At 68.4% G+C, this 17508-nt stretch overlaps 2 protein-coding genes across 2 annotated transcripts in view; both read right to left on the minus strand.

The window, feature by feature from the left end:
- The window catches only part of CHLRE_14g633300v5 (uncharacterized protein), a 38906-nt gene extending 29873 nt beyond the window's left edge, over positions 1 to 9033 (minus strand). Inside the window, exons 1-16 of the mRNA XM_043070458.1 lie at positions 8761 to 9033; positions 8204 to 8347; positions 7682 to 7792; positions 6865 to 7538; positions 6034 to 6154; positions 5523 to 5808; positions 5025 to 5262; positions 4265 to 4390; positions 3808 to 3979; positions 3207 to 3332; positions 2755 to 2942; positions 2328 to 2446; positions 1929 to 1968; positions 1456 to 1745; positions 527 to 1116; positions 162 to 235 (exon numbers count right to left, since the gene is read on the minus strand). Of these exons, the coding sequence (XP_042917131.1) occupies positions 162 to 235; positions 527 to 1116; positions 1456 to 1745; positions 1929 to 1968; positions 2328 to 2446; positions 2755 to 2942; positions 3207 to 3332; positions 3808 to 3979; positions 4265 to 4390; positions 5025 to 5262; positions 5523 to 5808; positions 6034 to 6154; positions 6865 to 7538; positions 7682 to 7792; positions 8204 to 8347; positions 8761 to 8851 (3390 nt within the window). The 5' untranslated portion in view covers positions 8852 to 9033. The remainder of the gene's footprint in view (positions 1 to 161; positions 236 to 526; positions 1117 to 1455; positions 1746 to 1928; positions 1969 to 2327; positions 2447 to 2754; positions 2943 to 3206; positions 3333 to 3807; positions 3980 to 4264; positions 4391 to 5024; positions 5263 to 5522; positions 5809 to 6033; positions 6155 to 6864; positions 7539 to 7681; positions 7793 to 8203; positions 8348 to 8760) is intronic.
- A 106-nt stretch (positions 9034 to 9139) lies between these two features.
- CHLRE_14g633350v5 (uncharacterized protein) lies at positions 9140 to 17505 on the minus strand. Its single transcript, XM_043070459.1, has 10 exons — positions 16374 to 17505; positions 15514 to 15865; positions 15130 to 15233; positions 14376 to 14810; positions 13332 to 14093; positions 12372 to 13157; positions 11700 to 12032; positions 10744 to 11479; positions 10042 to 10498; positions 9140 to 9805 (listed from the first exon to the last, which is right to left on the minus strand). Exons 1-10 carry the CDS (start codon positions 17379 to 17381, stop codon positions 9400 to 9402), a joined length of 5379 nt encoding a protein of 1792 aa, XP_042917132.1. The 5' UTR covers positions 17382 to 17505; the 3' UTR covers positions 9140 to 9399.
- Between the last annotated feature and the right edge of the window lie 3 nt (positions 17506 to 17508).

The raw sequence follows: 17508 nt of genomic DNA on the forward strand, positions 1-17508 counted from the left end.
ACACCACACACACACACACACACACACACACACACACACACACACACACACACACACACACACACACACACACACACACACACACACGCAAACACACACACACACACACACACACACGCGCACGCACACACACACACACACACGCGCACGCACTGGCTCACCCCTCCCGCCGCGTTGTACGACACCTGCACGCCGTCCTCCAGCAGTAGCCGGCCGATGGCGGGGCTGGCGGAGGCTGTAGCAGCAGTAGCGGGGGGGCGGGGCGGCAGTAGCAGGGGCACATGCAGGTTGCATAAGGGGGAGACGCAGGCGCAGCAGGTGCAATTTGGCGCATGCACGTTCACCCATGATACCGACACGACGCCACTACTGCTGCGGATGTTGTTAATGCTGATGCTGCGCCGTGCCCCGCGCATCAGTACCAATCAGTGCCGCCTGCAAGCCCACTCCTTCCGCTGTGATCTACGTACGCATTAGTTCCGCAACGCACGTCAATCAATATTTGGCCCGGCCCAGTCCCACCCACCAGTCTGCAGCTGCCGGCGGCGGCTGTTACTGCTATTGCCACTTCCCCTGCCGCTCCTCTCTCCAGGGCTACTGCCGCCGCCTTGCGCCGACAATGCCCGGTGGCGGCGGCGGCTGGTGGCGAGCCACTGCTGCCGCCCGGCATCGCCAGGGGCGGTGGCGGACGGGGCGCCGGCGGTGGCGGAGAGGGTGGCGGCAGGGCTCCACGTGCCCGCAGTTGTTGCTGCTGCTGTTGCTACTGCTGCTACTGCCGCTGCTCCTATGCGCATGTTACTGGTGCTGCTGGTATTGGTGTGCGGCGTCGGCCCGAAGGCTGTAGCAGCAGCTGCAGCCGCAGGCACCTCCCGCCGTATGACCAGCACAGCCTGCTGCTGCTGCTGCTGCTGCTGCTGCGGGCCGCTGAGGGCGGAGCGCCGCCGGGCCCCGCTGCTACTGCCGGCACTGCCGCTACTGCCGGCAGTGCCGGGGGCGGCGGCGAAGATGAATCCCCCGTCCCCCTCGTCCGCCCAGTTGCCCCACACGTGCGTGCCTGGGCCGCGCACCGCCACACTGCCGCAGCCGCCCTCCGCCGCCACCACACCTCCGTCCGAGCTGCGGAGGCGGAAGGTGTCCATCCAACGCAGCAGGATAAAGGGTAAAGGAGAGCGTGGGAGGCGGGGCGGAGGTAGGGAGCGGGTGCAGAAGTTAGCTGGCTGGCTTACAAGGCAGCAGAGGCACACCGGTGGTCGGTGGGCGAGGTCCTGGCGTGTCCATCCCAGCCCCATCCCAGCTTGGACCTAGCCCGTCTTTCCATGCGTTTCCTGCATCTGATTTCGTGTTTTCTTTAACACGCACACACACACACACACACACACACACACACACACACACACACACACACACACACACACACACACACACACACACACACACACACACGCCCGCACCCACCGGGCCCTGTTGCGCTCCACCCTCAGCGCCGGGGCCAGCGCCGACTGCCCCTCGCCGTCCCCGTCACTGCCGCCGCTGCTACTGCTGCTACTGCTACTGCCGGCGCCGTCACTGCCATCAGGTCCGCTGCTGGCGATGCCGCCGCTGCTGCTGAGCTCCACGGCCCCCACGGCCCCGGCGGCGAGCAGCAGCCCCCCGCGCCCGCCCGCCGCCGTGTTGCCGGTGACCAGCACCGGGCGGCGGCTGGGGCTGGCGGCGTCGGCGTCGTACACCAGGCTGGAGATGTTGAGCTGGGGAGGGGACACCCATTGATGTGAAGAACCCGAGTAAACGGAGGGGGTAGGGGGTTACATTCATGACTAGCTAAGGGAATGGTAGACGATAGGGAGAGGGGGAGTATTCGGAAAGTCGTGCATGAAAGGCAATGGCGCCCGCCCAGCCCGCGCTGCCGCCCCCCCCCCCCCGCTCCTCACCAAGCCCACGCCGCGCCCCAGAGCTGCAAACGCGCCGCCGCTGCAGGGGGTGCGGTGGCGTGTGTACGTGAGTAGTGCAAGTAGGGCCGGGCAGGGCCGGGCCGGTTCAGGGCGTTCCCGTACGATGAGATTGGGGACTGGGAGATGAAACACACAAGCACACGTAGGCACACAGCAGCACGCACACACGCACAGGTGCACACGGCCTACCCACGACAGGTGCTGCTGCATATGTCAACACACGTGCTGGCATGCATGTACGGCAACACAGCAGTACGGCCACACTGCTTCTGCCGTACAGCGCATCAGTACTGCGGCAGTACCGCGCCCCCAAATACCGCAATGCTGGTGCCGTACACCCACCCACCCCTACCCCCCCACACACACCCACCCGCCCACCTGACGCCTGCGGTGTTGTTGGCTACCACCGCGCCGCCGCCGCCGCCGCCGTCGGCGATCTCAATGGCGCCTATGGCGGCGTCAGACCCGCCGTACGCCACACACGCCAGGAAGCCGCCCTGTGTTTGGATGTGTGTGTTTGTGGGTGTGTGCATGTGTGTGTGTGTGTGTGTGTGTGTGTGTGTGTGTGTGTGTGTGTGTATTGGCGTGTGTACTCGCATGTTGGGCCCTCACCGGTGTGGTGTGGTGCAGGGTGCGGCCGGTGCTCCACTCAACCCAACCACCCAACCACCAATCCATCCATCCATCCACCCACCCACAAACCAACCCACAAACCAACCAAGCATCTACAAACACACACACACACACGCATCTACACGCGCCCGTACACATCCACACGCGCCCACACACAACCGCACCCACCCACCTGTGCCGAGGCGCTGTTGCCCTCCGCCACCCCGCCGCTCTCCACACGCACGCCGCCGCACGACCCCGCCACAAACACGCCGCCGCCGCGGCCGCCGCCCGGGGCCGCCCGCGCCGCTCCCGCGCTGTTGCCCACGACGGCGCCGCCGCGGGTCAGCAGCAGGCGACCCAGGATGGGCGGGGAGGCGCCTGCGTGTGTGTGTTTGGGTGTGTGGGCGGTTTACATTCATGTTATTTAGGAACTGAAGGCGTAGGCAGGAACAGGGAGGAGGGAGTTTTGGCCGCGGGGATTGGGGTAGCCGTGCATGCAGGGCGGGCGTTGTACCGTGTCGGGCACTGCAGTGCAGTACCGCTTTTCCAAACATCCTTGCAACCCCCCTCGTACACACACATACACACACCCCTAGTCCCCTACACACACATACACACACCCCTACACACACATACACTCACTCAGCCCGCTCTCGTCCGCCACCGCCACCGCTCCCCCCGCGCCGTCCTCCGCCACATTGCCTGGGCCCAGCGCCCCGCCGTCCGACACCTCCAGCAACGCCACGCCGCCGCCCAGCAGCAGCCCGCCTGGGGAGGGGAGGAGAGGAGAGGGGGAGGGGGAGGGTTACATTCATGATTAATTAAGAAGTGAAGGCGTAGGCAGGTACAGGAGGGAAGGGAAGGGTGTTATCAGGGGGGTTAGATAGTGGGAGGGGCACGTGCCCATCGCGGGTGTGTGCCGTACTCAGGCGCCGTACCCCCACCTGCCTGCTGTGCCCACCTCAGCCCTGCACGCACGTCACATACACAGTCGGCGCACACACCCGCCCGCCCCCCCTCCCCTTTGAGGCCTGCAGGCCGCACAGCCGCCCTCCGCCCCTAGGGCCCATGCCAACACCCATTCCGCCCCAGTTTCCCCTCCGCCTCCCCCCCTACCCTCCCCACCCCTCCTGCCTCCCTCCCCTGATTTAGTTTGGGCTGGTACTCACAACCGCCCCCCTGCCCCCCCCCATTGCTCCTCCCCCTCTCCCCTGCCCCCCCTATAACCCCCCCCCCCCCCCACCTCCCCCGCCGCCTGCCGCCCTGTTGCCCGCCACGCGGCTGCCGCGGCTGACGCGCAGTGTGACGGTGGCGGCGGCGCCGCCGCCCCCCGGCGGCTGGCCGTACACCGCGCCGCCGCCCAGGTCGACGTAGTTGTCCAGCAGCTGGGTACCGCTGGTGAGCGCCAGGTGCAGCTGTGCGCGTGTGGGGTGTGTGGGTGGGTGTGGGTGGGAAAGGGGAAGAACGGGGCGTGGGGAAAGGGTCGATGCGGCGTGCGTCAGGATGGGGCAGGTCTGCATTGACACCCGCAGGGACGCAAACAGGCACACCCTGTGACTTCCAGGCACATACACACACACAGCCCCTTCGCACCCCCCCGGTTTCACCATTCCGTTCCCCATGGACCCGCCGCCCCACCTACAGCGCCTCCCCCACCCACCCACCCACCCACCCACACAACCCCCTCGCCCTCCACCCACCAGGTTGACTCCGTACATCGCTGCCAGCACTGCGCCGCGGCCGCCGCTGTTGCTGGTGGCGGTGGTGCCGGCGGCCAGGGTCGCCAGCAGCGGCACCGCGGCCTGCGCGCCAGGGTCCGAGCTGTCCTGCAAGGGGGGGAGGGGGAGGGGAGGGAGGGGGCAGCCAGGGGGGCAGCAGGGGGGTTGTAGATACCAGCCCAAACTAAACCGGACCCAATGCAATAGGGGGGAGCAGGGGGCAGCAGGGCTTGTTTGGGTTTGTTTGTAAGCCGGGGCCGGGGCCGGGGACAGGGGCAGGGGCCGGGGCAGGCGTATGGACAGAGTTGCAGTGGGCTCTGGGATGCCCCCAACCCCCCCACCCCACCCCACGACCCCGCCCGGCATTGCAGAGTGCCATATCTCCTGCATTTCCATGTCCCATGCTGAATGCGGCGAATGGTGGAAGTAAAATCCCCCCCCCCCCCAAAAACAATTAGGTATAGCCAGCACAAAACGGGACGCCACGGCGAGCTCTGGCGCTGGACCTGTGGACGCCGTCGGTCATCGGTACGCACAACACCACACCTGCTGTCTACCTCGCTACACTTCTCTGTACCAATCCTTGCAACCCCCCCCCCCCCACACACACACACATACAGCACGAATAAACTCCCCCCAACACATACACACACACGCACAACACACACACACACACACACACATACACACACACACATACACACACACACACATACACACACACACGCACGCGCAGCCGCACCAGGACACTGGCACGCCACGCCGCCGACTCCGCCTGCTGACTGGCCGCCGGCGCCAGCACAACCGCCCCAAACCCCTCGTTGTACGACACCACTGCCTGGACCACCCCGCCGCCGCCACTGCTGCTGCTACTGCTGCCGCTGCTACTGCTGCCGCTGCTGCTGCTGCTACAGCCGGAGCTGGGGCCGGCGGCGGCGGGCGCCCTCTGATGCACCCCGAGCGGACCGCCGCGCTGCACCCTGTGTGGCGGCAGCAGCAGGGGGGCGGGGGGGGGCGAGGGGCGGGGAGGACAGGCACGGGGGCAGGAATACGGAGGGGGGATTACAATCATGACATATCAAGAAGAAGTCAAGTTGTAGCCAGGCACAATGGGGAGGGGCAGGGGGCGGGACAGGGGCGCTGGCTACAGAGGCCTAGCCCAACGGACCGCGGGGTGAGAGCGGGGTGGGAGTGGCGCACACCTAACGGCAACACCACACACACACACATGCACACGCACCTGTTGTTGGTGATGCGGGAGGAGGTGACGAACAGCCAGGGCGGCGACACGGGGGGGCCTAGCTCCGGGTCGCGGCCGTAGCCGGCGCCGTACGCCCCGTACGCGTCCGTGTCGATGCCGTACAGCGCCCGCGCCCCCCGCCGCCCCGCCCAGAGCGCCAGCAGGCAGGCCCAGCCCGCGCCCTGCCGTACGGACGAGCACTCGAAGCCGTCCAGCCGAAGTGTGACCAGCTCGTCACACACGGCGGCGCCGTACACGGGGGGGATGGAGGGGTCGTAGCCGTCCTCTGGGGGGGGGGGAAGATGGTTGGAAAAGTGGCGAGGGAGGAAGGGGATACAGGGCGGTGCCCTTGTGTGTTTTGTGTGCGGGGAGCTCACCCTCAACCCCCAAAGAAGCAAAGCGGGAAGCGAACCGCAATTCATGTGTGACTACGGTGTATGTGTGATTGTGTATTGTTTTTGCCGTACTGCACTGCACCACCCGTATGGCACTGCCTGCTGTCACCACTCACGGTACTGCCAGTTGCGCGCGGGTCCGAACATGGTGCGCAGGGTTGTGCCGGTCAGCGCCAGGTGCGGCACACGGTGCGTGGCCAGGTGGGGGCCGGCGGGGCTCAGGGGCGGGCCGGCGACCTGTGCGTACGGCATGGGAAGGTGTGTGTGTGTGTGTGTGTTAAAAACGAAACGAAAGCCCGCCCAATGACGCGACGGAGTTACTTACCGATACCCACCATTTTACCGAGCGTCGCGTGACTGTCGTGACCCAGGTAGTCATACTTACCCGCGATAAGCCTGTAACCCCACGGGCGACCATTCGGCCTGACCCCGCGATGCACCTGTATGCGTCCATGCTCCGCACCCTGGGCGCGCTAAACAACGTTTACCCAGCACGCCTAATTCCCGGATTCCCGCCCGCTGGTCGTAGTCGAGCTCACCTATAGGCAAAGGTGGAAGCATGTGTGTGTGTGTGTGTGTGTGTGTGTGTGTGTGTGTGTGTGTGTGTGTGCGTGTGTGTGTGTGACTGCGTGTTAGGGAAAGTGAGCACAGGGCATCCTGTTTGGGGGGGAAGGGGCGTGCTACTAACATCAGCAGTCAACAACAGCAAGCCCCCCTCACGCATCAGCCGCCAGTGTCACCCCCCCCCCCCCACACACACACACACACAACCACACACTGCCCCGCCCCAAGCCCCGGGCACCAAGTGTCAGACACCTCCCACAGCCCCCACACATCCCCCACACATCCCCCACACAGCCCGCACACAGCCCCCACACAGCCCGCACCTCGCAGGCCCTCCCCCCTCTCCCCCTCCCCCTCCCCCTCCCCCCTACACCTCCACTCACCAGCGAGTCCCGCAGGCGCAGGTGGGTCACGTCCAGGAACGCCACCCCCCACTCCGACACCGCCACAGGTAGCGCCCCCGCCGCCGCCGCAGCCGCTGCGGCCGCCGCCGCCGTGGTGTTTCCGGCTGGTGCTACTGCCGCTGTTGCGGCCGCCACCGCTGCTGCCGCCTCCGCCGCCGTCACCACCGTCACTCCGGTGAAGTCGTCGGAGTAGGGCAGCAGCCGCGACCCCAGCACCACACGCACCCGCGTGGGGGCGGCTGTTGATGCGGAGGAGGAGGTGGAGGACTGTGTGGGCCCGGGTGCGGGCGCCGGGCCGGGCTGGCTATCTGGCGGCTGCTGTTGGGCCGGCGGCGGCAGGCAGTCAAGCCGCACCACCGCTCCCGCCAACCTGCCGCTGCTACTGCCGTTGCTGCTGGTGTTCCCGCTGCTACTGCTACTGCCGCTGCCACTGCTACTGCCGCTGCTGAGGAGGTCGGGGGCTACTGCCGTCACGTCCACCACCAGGCGGCACGCGGTGGCGGGCGGCAGCACGAAGGGCCGTGTGGGAGGAGGAGGAGGCGGCTGGGGGCCGGGGGGCGGCGTGGTGGGCGGGTCGGGCGGCGACGGCGGAGGAGGGGGCACATCGGGCGGTGGCGGTGGAGGAGGGGGCGGTGGAGGGGGCGTTGGCGGGCCTGTGGGGGCAGCAGCGGGCAGGAAGGTAGGGGCAATAACGATTTCGACACGCATGGCACGGTCTTTCCTTTATACACCCTGACGCACACACCATACACACATACGCCACCCCCCACCCGCCAACTCCCCCTCCCCTGCTCACCGCACACGCCGCACGACTTCCGGCAGTTGACGAGCATGTAGCCTGGGTTGGCGCCGCACTCGCCCGCCGCCGCCCAGCCGCCGCAGGAGGGGTCGAGGTCGGGGCAGTCCGCTGCAGCAGAGCCCAGATGCACACAGACACGCACACACACACACACGCATGTACGTGTGATGAGATAGTAATCAGCACGCGTGTATAAATGTGTGTGCGTTACAGGTCATACGTGTGTATGTGCGTGAGTGCTTGGGCGCCCACCCCTGTCCACACCTGCCTCCGCACGTGTCGCAGATGCATGTCACGGTACCGCCCTTCCGCCGGGCCGCCCACCCTCACACAAACTCGTGCACTACCTCCGCAATGCCGTACTCCACCCCATCCCCTTTGTCAGCCCCTAGGCCGCCACGCATCCCTACATTACACCACATGCACAAACACCTCGTCGCAACCTCTCGCGCGTCGCCCCACCTCTCGTGGCTTCCCCCTCTCATACATACACATACACAGACCGCCGCTGCCGCTCACCGCACTGCTCGCACTCCGCCGCACAGTTGACGAGCATGTAGCCCGGGTTGGCGCCGCACTCGCCCGCCGCCGCCCAGCCGCCGCACTCGCTGCCGCAGTCCGCGACGGCGCCGCTGCTGGGGCCGCCGCCGGTGCTGGTGCCGTCTGTGCTCGTGCACATCAGGGAGGGAGGGAGGTGGGAGGAGGGGGCTCGTGGCTATGAGGGTGAAGGGCCCGGTGGGGTGGTTGTTGCGTGGCACTAGGGTGTTGGAGAAGGGGCGGTGCGCCCTTGAGGCCGCAGCGCAGCACACACACACACACACACACACACACACACACACACACACACACACACACACACACACACACACACACGTAGACACTGCATCGCGCATTTCATCTCAGCCCAAGCAGCCAAGCCAAGCCGACTCAAGCAGCAGGGGCGGCCGAAGGGAAATCCGGGGAGAAACCGTCTCCGCGCGAAACTGTCCAGCCGCAGCCGTAGTTGCGCGTGTGTGTGTCTTCGAGTCGCTTGCGGCGGCAGTGAAGCTAGGCAGCTGACCGGCACGCGGGCTTACCTTGTCCAATGCATATGAGAAGTATAGCCGCAAAGCACAGGGTGCGCAGGGGCCAGCGGGCGCCTGCTGCGCGCGCTCCATTTCTTCTCATCCTCTAGCCTGCATTCGAGCTCTTCCTTTGTTCACGGGTGTCATTTAACATAGAAACTTTATCATCGGTGGCTGTCGCGTGCTTCTTGCAAACGTGCTTGTCGAGTTGCTTCTTGTGGCTTGTTGAGCTTATTTGTAGTATGTGTATGCACACGAGTTGTGATTATCAAGTACATAATTGCTGTTCGTAGCAACGTTATTAGCAAAGTCAATAGGAAAGCTCGGAATTGCTGCCCCGTCAGACTGCTTGTATTGAAGAATGCGCCAGTGTGGCCTCACCAGGAGGCAAACTTCAAGCATGTTACACCCAGGCCATGGAAACAAGCAGGCGCGGAAATGCAGAGATACTGGATTCGGGCGGCTTACTCGATGGCGGTTGGCCGGCCACGACAAAACCGCGCCTGGCTTTCTCTTTCCGGTTGGGCGCATATCAAGCAGCACTGTAATGTCGGGCTTTGCACACCACTTATTTTGCATGTCATCTCTCTGGCCTGAAGCCTCAACCCGCGCCCCCTCGACGACCGCTACCGCGTCGCTTCACCGGAACTCCTACTTAGCCTTGCCCTTCTTCGCCTTCTTGGATGCCGCCGCTCCTTTCTCGCCCTCGCCCCCACCCTCGCCCTCCTTGCGCTTCTTGCCGCCTGCTCCCTTTTTGTCCTTTCCAGACCCGCCCTTCTCCTTCTTGCCCCTCTCCCTCCCGCCTCCGCTGCCGCCTCCGCCTGCCCGCTCCAGCCCCAGCGCCGCCGCCCAGTCCCCCAGGCCGCTGCCGTACAGCTGCAGGTACAGCCGCACGCCCTCAGCGGCAGTAGCAGGGGCGGCGGCAGCGTCAGGGGTGACGGCAGTAGCAGTAGCAGTGGCGGCAGTAGCAGTGGCGGCAGTAGCGGGCGGCGGCAGCTGGTTGAGGCGGGCGGCCAGGCGCTGGCGGGCGGCCTGCAGCTCGGTGCGCAGGGTCTTCCTGAGGGCGTGTGGTGGCGGGGGTGGGTTGGCGGGGGTTGTAAATATGGTTGGAAAAGTTGTACTAAGGGGGGGCGAAGAGGTGGGAGGGTGTGTGGAGGTGTCGTTGGGGCGTGGGGGGTCGGCTGGCAAGTGCGTGCGTGCCGCTGTGGCGACGGGTGTGTGAGGGGTCTGTTGCTTGGGGCCGACCCAAACACACATGCCCACGCCCACACGCCCACACGCCCACACGCCCACCTGGCGGACTTGCACACGGACTGGCTCTCGGGCAGCCCACACAGACAGCCCACCAGCCGCCGAGCCGCCGCCAGAGCCGCCGCAGCCGCAGCCGTAGACGCCGGCTCCTCCGGCGCCCCCGCCGCCCCGGCGCCGCCCTCGCCCGGTACCGGGGCCATCCCTGCCGTCGCCTCCGCTGCCGCCGCCGCTGCTGCGCCTGTGGCAGCCACAGGCTCTGCGGCTGCAATTGCGGGTGCGGGTGTGGGTGCGCCTGCCTGTGCGGCGGCCGCCAGAATGCGACTGTCCCAGCCGCTGCTGCTGCTACTGCCTGAGGTCCGGTCACCGTCACCCCCAGTGGCGCCGCCATGGCTGCTGCTGCTACTGCCGCTGCTGCTGCTGCCCCCCGGCTGGCTGGGCGGCGGCAGCTCCAGCAGCAGCAGATGCAGGGCGGCGGTGACCAGGGCCCGGCCGGAGCAGCCTGTGGGCGGTACGTACCGTAGTGTGTGGGGGTTTGCAAGGTTGCAGCGGGTTTGCGACAGGCAGCTACAGGGCGGCTGCAGCGCAGGCCAAAGAACATGCTTTCCCCTGGCTGGTGAATCGTGGCACACGCAGTGCTTGAGGCCGTCCAACTGCCACTGAACCCCTCTTCCCTCCTCAAGTCACGCTGGCGCCATACCCTCCAGCCCCGCTCCCGCCCCCTCCCCAGCCACTCCCAGCACCCACCCGCCCCCAGGTGGTGTGTGACGCCCAGTCCCGCCCGCACCAGCGCCGCCGCCCTGCAGCGGCCGTCGCTCAGCACAGCGCCGCCGCCGCCGCCGCCACCACCAGCTGCCACCCGCCTGGGCTCCCGCCGCTCCGCCTCCTCCTCTTCCCCCTCCTCCTCGTCGCCACCCGGCAGCAGCTCCAGCACGTGGGGCGGCGGCGGCGGCAGTAGCAGTCCCAGCACCCGCCGCTGCAGCTGTAGCTGCTGTTCCTCCGCCTCCCCCATCTCCGTGTCAGCGGCCGCTGTGGCTGCAGCGACCTCGCCGGCAGTAGCAGTGGCAGTGGCAGCAGCAGTAGCAGTGGCAGCAGCAGCAGTAGCAGCGGCGGCAGTAGCAATGCGGTGCAGCGCCGCCAGTGCCTCCGGGCCGTGCCGCACCAGCAGCTCATCCGTGTCCACGGCAGCAGCAGCAACACTGGCAGTAGCAGCAGCAGTAGCAGCAGCAGCACTGGCAGTAGCAGTGGCAGCGGCAGTGGCAGCAGCACTGGCAGTAGCAGTGGCGGGGGCAGTGGCAGTAGCTGTAGCAGCAGCAGTGGCGGCGGCAGTAGCTGCTGCCGCTGTGGCGGCTGGCAGCAGGCAGGCGGGGTGCAGGGTCAGGCCGGCGGGCAGGGGGGCGGCGGCGGTGACCTCGAGCCAGGCGGTGTGGGGGCCGGCGGGGTGGGGGCGCAGGCACAGGGACAGAGCCGCGTCCCGGAGCTCCTGTGTGTTTGCGGGTGGTGGGGTGGGGTGGCAAGAGTGGGGTGGGTGGGTTGTTGGCGAGGGTGGGGGAAGGAGGAGTTCACGACCAGGCGAAGTCATCTGTAAAAGTGAGCACTCACTAGCACTAGACACATAAAGCTGCTCTCCTTCCTGGCCCTTCCTTCCGTCCGTCCACCTGTGCCGCCCTGGTCACACAGGGTAGCGGCAGCCCGCACCGCACCTGCGGCAGCGCCCACAGCACCGGCGCCAGCACCAGCAGCCCGCGTGCAGTCCTCCCGTGCCCCTCCTCCCCCGCCTCCTCCACATCCTCTTGAGCCCCCGCCCCCGCCCCCGCCTCCACCGCCACCGCACACGCCGCCACCACGTGTCGCGCCCAGCCGTACAGCCGGAACGCGGCGGCGGGCGGCCAGGCGGGTCCCATCAGCAGCCCCGCGGCGGCGGCGGCGGCAGTAGCGCCGCCTGCCGCTGCTACAGCCGCTGCGGGGGGCGCGGCGGCGGCTGAGGCCTCGGCCAGGGGCGCCAGGTGCTGTTGCATGAAGCCGTTGAAGGAGTCCTGTGTGGGGTTTGGGGGGGATTCTCCATGCATGATCAAAATGAGGCGAGAATATGTTGGCAGGGGAGGGAGGGGAGGAGGGCGTTGGGGGAGGGGTTGTTCTAGTCCGAGAGCCCAACCAGGGGGTGAGGAGGGAGGCGCGGACCCGGCATCTGGCAGGCTGGGTGGGCGGGTGGGCCGGGGCCAGGGCCGGGACTAGAGCTAGCGCGCTAGGGCCGGCCGCTGTGTTGTCGTGGAGGTGCAGACGCTGCACCCAGAATACACCACCTGAGACACAATGCAGCCCCCCCTCCACATGCACACACACGCACACACGCACACACACACACGCAGGCGCACCTGCAGCTCCGCCGCCGCCGCCTCATACTCGGCATTGACCGGACTGCCCTCTAGCGCCGCCAAGAGGTGCGGCCCGCAGCCGCCGCCCTGGGCTGTAGCATCGGCAGTAGCAGCACCCCCCGCTGTAGCAGCTGGGGGCGGCGGCGGCGGCACCAGCATGCGCACCACGGGCGGCGGCGGCACGTGCCGCAGCAGCTGCCGCAGTAGCTCCCGCTGCCCGGGCGCGGCCAGCACGTGACCCGCCACCACACTGGCAGTAGCAGTAGCAGTAGCACCCTGCTCCGGCTGCTGCTGCTGCTGCTGCCGCTGCAGCTCCTCCGCGGCCGCCAGCACCAGGGTCAGAACCAGGTCATCCTCTCCCTCACCCGCGATGCAGACCAGCTGACTGCTACTGCCGTTACTGCCACTACTGCCGCTGCTGCTACTGCCGGGCTCTGCTGCTTCTGAGTTGTTGCCCGCTACTGCCGCTGCTACTGCCGGGTCCAGCGCATGCCCCGGCAGCAGCACCGGCAGCCGCAGCAGCAGCTGGCCCGCCGCCGCCCGCCGCACCGTGTGCACGGCGGCGCGGTACGGCAGCGGCGGCAGGGAACCCAGGGCGGCACCACTGCTACTGCTACTGCCAGGACTGCCGCTGCTACTGCTGTCGCCGGCCTCCGTGAGCAAGAGAGCCGGCGGCGGCGGCGGCGGCCCACCAGCGGCGGCGTCTGCAGCTGCCTGCTGGACCAGTGGCGGCGGCGGCGGCGGCGCTACGCACAGGGCGGGGTGGGCGGCGGCCTCACAGGCGGCCTGGGGCCGGGGCGGGGTAAGGGGGCTAGGGGGGTTAGGGGGCAGGTGCGGGAGGGGGCGGGTGGGTGGGTGGGCGCCGCGAGCAGTCACTCCAGGCTCAAGCAGTGCACACAGGGACAGAGCACTGGTACCGCACAATTACACACACACACACACACACACGTACGCACGCACCTGCAGCACCGCCGCCACCCGCCGCTGCACCTCATGCACCGCCGCCGTCAGGATGGCCCGCTGGCCGTTGAGCACCGCCAGCGCCAGCCGTTCGTGCCGCCCCACACCCGCCCCTGCTGCTACTGCCGCGACCGCCGGTGCTGCAGCTGCTGCTGCTACTGCCGACCCCGCCTCCTGCTGCTGCTGCGGCTGCTGCTGCTGCTGCTGCTGCTGCTGCTGCTGCTGCTGCTGCTGCTGCTGCTTCGCCTGCTGCAGCCTGTCCAGTGCCGCCGCCTGCCGCCGCAGCCAGCCCGCCAGCCGCCGCCGCCGCCAGCGCGCCGCCGCCGCCGGGTCGGAAGGCTCCAGCCCGCCACCCCCACTGCTACTGCCCCCGGCCCCATTGCTTTCCAACCAGTCATCCGGCAGTAGCAGCTGCAGCCCCTGCAGCCCCTGCTGTCCCTCCCCACTCGACGGCTGTAGCCGCAGCAGCAGCCGCGCCTCCCCCTCCGTGTGCACCATGGCCCTCAGCCGCCGCCGCAGCTGACCCGCTACGGCCGCCAACACCGCCAGCTCAGCCGCCGCGCCGCCGCCGCCGTTCAGAAGCGCCGCCAGGGCCCCGCTGCTACTGCTGCTACTGCCACTGCTGCTACAGTCGCTGCCGCTGCTACTGCCGCCCTCGGCCGCCGGTTGCCCGGGTGCGGGTGATGCGGGTGGCGGTGGCGCGAGGGCCTCGGCTGCTGCCGAGTAGAGCCGGGCGCCCGAGGCCAGGGCCACACGGGAGGCCTATGGGTGTGTGGGGGGTAGGGTGGAAGGCGGGGTGGGAGGGCATACAGCCATACACGTATACGCGCACGCACGAACGGGCTCACCGGCACTTGGGGCACACACATACATACATGCACACAGGGGTGCGGCGAAACACAACACCCCGCCGAGCCAGCACCGGCACCCGCACCCGCACCAGCAGGGCCTCTTCCCATTACCCCCAGCCGCCCGCCTTGAGGTACCCCCGCCCACGCCCCCGCCCTCCCGCCTAGGCCCCACGCCTCCCCCTCACACCCCCACCTGCAAAAGGGCCTCGGGCAGTGGGTCCGCCAGCGTCAGCCGCAACTCCCCACCGCCGCCGCCGCCGCCCCCAACCGGTAGCCCCGCCGCCGCCGCCACCAGCCGCCGCTGCTGCGCCTCCGCCGCCGCAGCCAGGGCCTCGGCACCCCATCCGCCGCCGCCGCCCTCCCCACCACCGTCGCCCTCACCCCCACTGCCCCGCCCGAAGCTTATCTCGATGGATGCATAGTTGGCTGGGTTGGGGCAACCGTTGCCACTGCCACTGCCACTGCTGCTGCCACCACTGCCACTGCTACTGCCCTCCGCCCCCTCCTCCTGCCCCTCCTGCCCCTCTCCCTCCTCCTCCTCCCCCTCCGGCCCCAGCACGAAGCCGTAGGCCAGCAGCAGTTGGCAGTCGTCCTTGCTGTCGCCGTAGTTGTTCAGGAGCAGGCAGCCCTGGCAGGGGTGATTGTGTGTGTGTGTGTGTGTCTGATGTGTGTAAGGGGGTGATGGGGCGGGGGGCGGGGGGGGGGGTAAAGCAGATGGGGGATGGGGTTTAGGGCTGAGAGAGGCGCTTGGGGGGAGGCGCAGCTGTGACGCAGCTGTGACGCAGCAGCGACGGATCCAGCCGCGAGCCCGAGCCTGGTGCACGGCCGCTTGCAGTGCCGCTCACTAGTATTTGGCCGCCAGTCAACAGTAACAACTGGGAAACTGCTGGTGCAAACAACCGCCTCCCCCACCCTTCCTTTCCCCCAGCCCTCACCCACCCACCTACCTGCTCCACGGGCCCGCGGCGCTGCCAGGTGAGGGGGTGGCGGCCGCGGGGGCCGGTGTGCCAGGCGGCGGCCACACCCGGGCCGTGGTCAATCATGTCCAGCACTGGGCGGGGGCGGGGGTGGGAGTGGGGGAGGGGCAGTGGGGGCGTTGAGTGGGTAGACGGGCGGGCATGGGGTGTGTGTGCGGTTGTTGTGGATACCAGCCCAAACTAAATGTTGTGGGTAGGGAAAAGGAGTGGACGCATGGGGTGGATGGGGCAGTGCCTGAGCCCAACAGTCAGGTCCCCGGGGGTGGGAGCAGCTAGGAACAGCAGAGTACCGGTAGCTCAAAACGCATGGTGGCGGCGAGGCGGCGGCGGCGCCCGCACACACACCCTACTTACCCGGTATCATGCAAATTGCCAGCGGCTGGACCTCCTCCTCCTCCTCCTCCTCCCCCTCTGCAGCCTCCTCCCCCTCTTCCCCATCAGCCGCCGCCTCCTGCCCCGCGCCGCCTGCTACTGCCGCCGCCACCGCCGCCTCAGCAGCAGCTACAGCCGGGTCGCCCGGGCTGCCGGCTGCTACTGCCGGCCTCCAACTCCTCCTCCTCAGCCTCAGGCGCCGCACCATGAAGGCGCGCGACCACACGGCCGACCTCGCCCAGCGCGCCGCCGCCTGTGTGGCCGCCCAGCCGCCCAGCAGAGCGCCGTCGGGGCCGTCGGAGCCGTCACCACCACCACCACCACCACCACCACCCTGGCCGCGTGTGACACAAGGAGCACGAGCGGGAGTCAGCACAAATACCCTGCCTACGTGTGTGACACGCGAGGGTTTGTGCGTGTAGGGACACGACACGAAATGCACGTCGTGCCGTACGCATGTGCGGTGCTGTTCCGGGGTGAGGTGCCCTCGAGGGACAGGAGGGGGAGGAGGAAGACGCGGCAACCACTGCCGCGACTGCCCTCACCCGCTGACGGACGCACCACTAGTGCCCACCTCATGCCACCATCCCCACCTGCGCTTGCCACGCACTTCACAGCACAGTCACTCACACTGTCCTACACAGGCACGCCCCCACCCCCTCCTCCTCAACCCCTCCTCTCACCCTCCCTCCCCCCACCTCCTCTCACTTTCCCTCCCCCCACCTCCTCTCACCCTCCCCACTCTCCCCCCACCTTTTCTCCCCCCCCCTCCTCTCACCCTCCCCTCCCCTCCCTTTCCCTCCTCACCCCCCCTCCCTACACCCTCCCCCCGCCCCTCTCACCCCCAGCTCCGCGTGCAGCCGCCGCAGTCGCCCCATGGCCGCCGCCAGCCGCACCAGACCCGGCGCGTAGGCGGCACTGGCGCGAGCCAGCCGCGTGCCGCGAACCAGCGCCAGTGCCGCGCTACTGCCGCTACTGCCGCTACTGCCGTCACCACCACCACTGCTGCTGCTGCCGTCACCGCCGCTGCTACTGCCGCCGTCGTCGTCACCGCTGCTGCAGCCCCACCAGGCGGGGTCGTCGTAGGTCCGCGGCAGGATGTCTATGCAGGGACCCCACTCCGAGCCGCCGCCGCCGCCACATTCATCACTGCCAGTTTCGGAACCACCGCCGCCACCACCACCCGCCGCCGCCGCCGCCGCCGCCGCCGCCCGGTCCGCCCGCGCCCGCTCCACCACCAGCGCCATGCACAGCAGGTCGCGGTCGCTGAGCCCGCCGCCGCCCGCATCCCAGTACGACTGGGGCGGCGGCGGCGGCGGCGGCACTACAGCCGAGGCGGCGGCCCCAGCGGCGCCCTCCCCACCCACCGGCTTCAGCTGCTGCTGCTGCTGCTGCTGCTGCTGCTGCTGCTGCTCGGGCGCTGCCCCATTCTGCACCGCCGTCGGCTGCGCCGCCGCCGCCGCCGCCGCCTCCGCCTCCATCTCGGCCCGCAGCGCCCTGAAGGCGGGGCCGTACACTGGGTCGTACAGGGCCGTACCGGCGTGCAGCAGAAGCCGCTGCGGCAGCCGTACCAGCGGTGTGTCGGGCGGCACGGCGGCGGCTGCCACGTAGGTGCGGGGGTGGTCGGGGTGCAGCGCCAGCAGGGGGGCGCGGGCGCCGCGAGCCGCCGCCCAGCGCAGCAGCCGCACCAGGGGCGCGTGGTCGGGCGTGGGCGGCTGCGGGGCCAGCGCGGTGCTGTGCAGGGCGGCGGCCAGCGCGGCGTCGTCGAGTAAGGGCCGTGCCGCCGCGGCTCCACTGGCCGTGGCCGTGGCAGCGGCGACCGACCGCGGCTCCTGGAGGTCAGCCCCCATAGTCGCGCGCCTATGTGTGTAAGACTAATGGGTACAGCTAACGTTTAGGCCATGCACACACTGAGCAAGAGCAGGAAAATAGTGCACACGCGACGGCCCAACTGCAATGACTCTTTCGCTAGTGTTT

This window comes from Chlamydomonas reinhardtii, chromosome 14 (assembly GCF_000002595.2).
Source record: "Chlamydomonas reinhardtii strain CC-503 cw92 mt+ chromosome 14, whole genome shotgun sequence".
Classification (NCBI taxonomy): domain Eukaryota; kingdom Viridiplantae; phylum Chlorophyta; class Chlorophyceae; order Chlamydomonadales; family Chlamydomonadaceae; genus Chlamydomonas; species Chlamydomonas reinhardtii.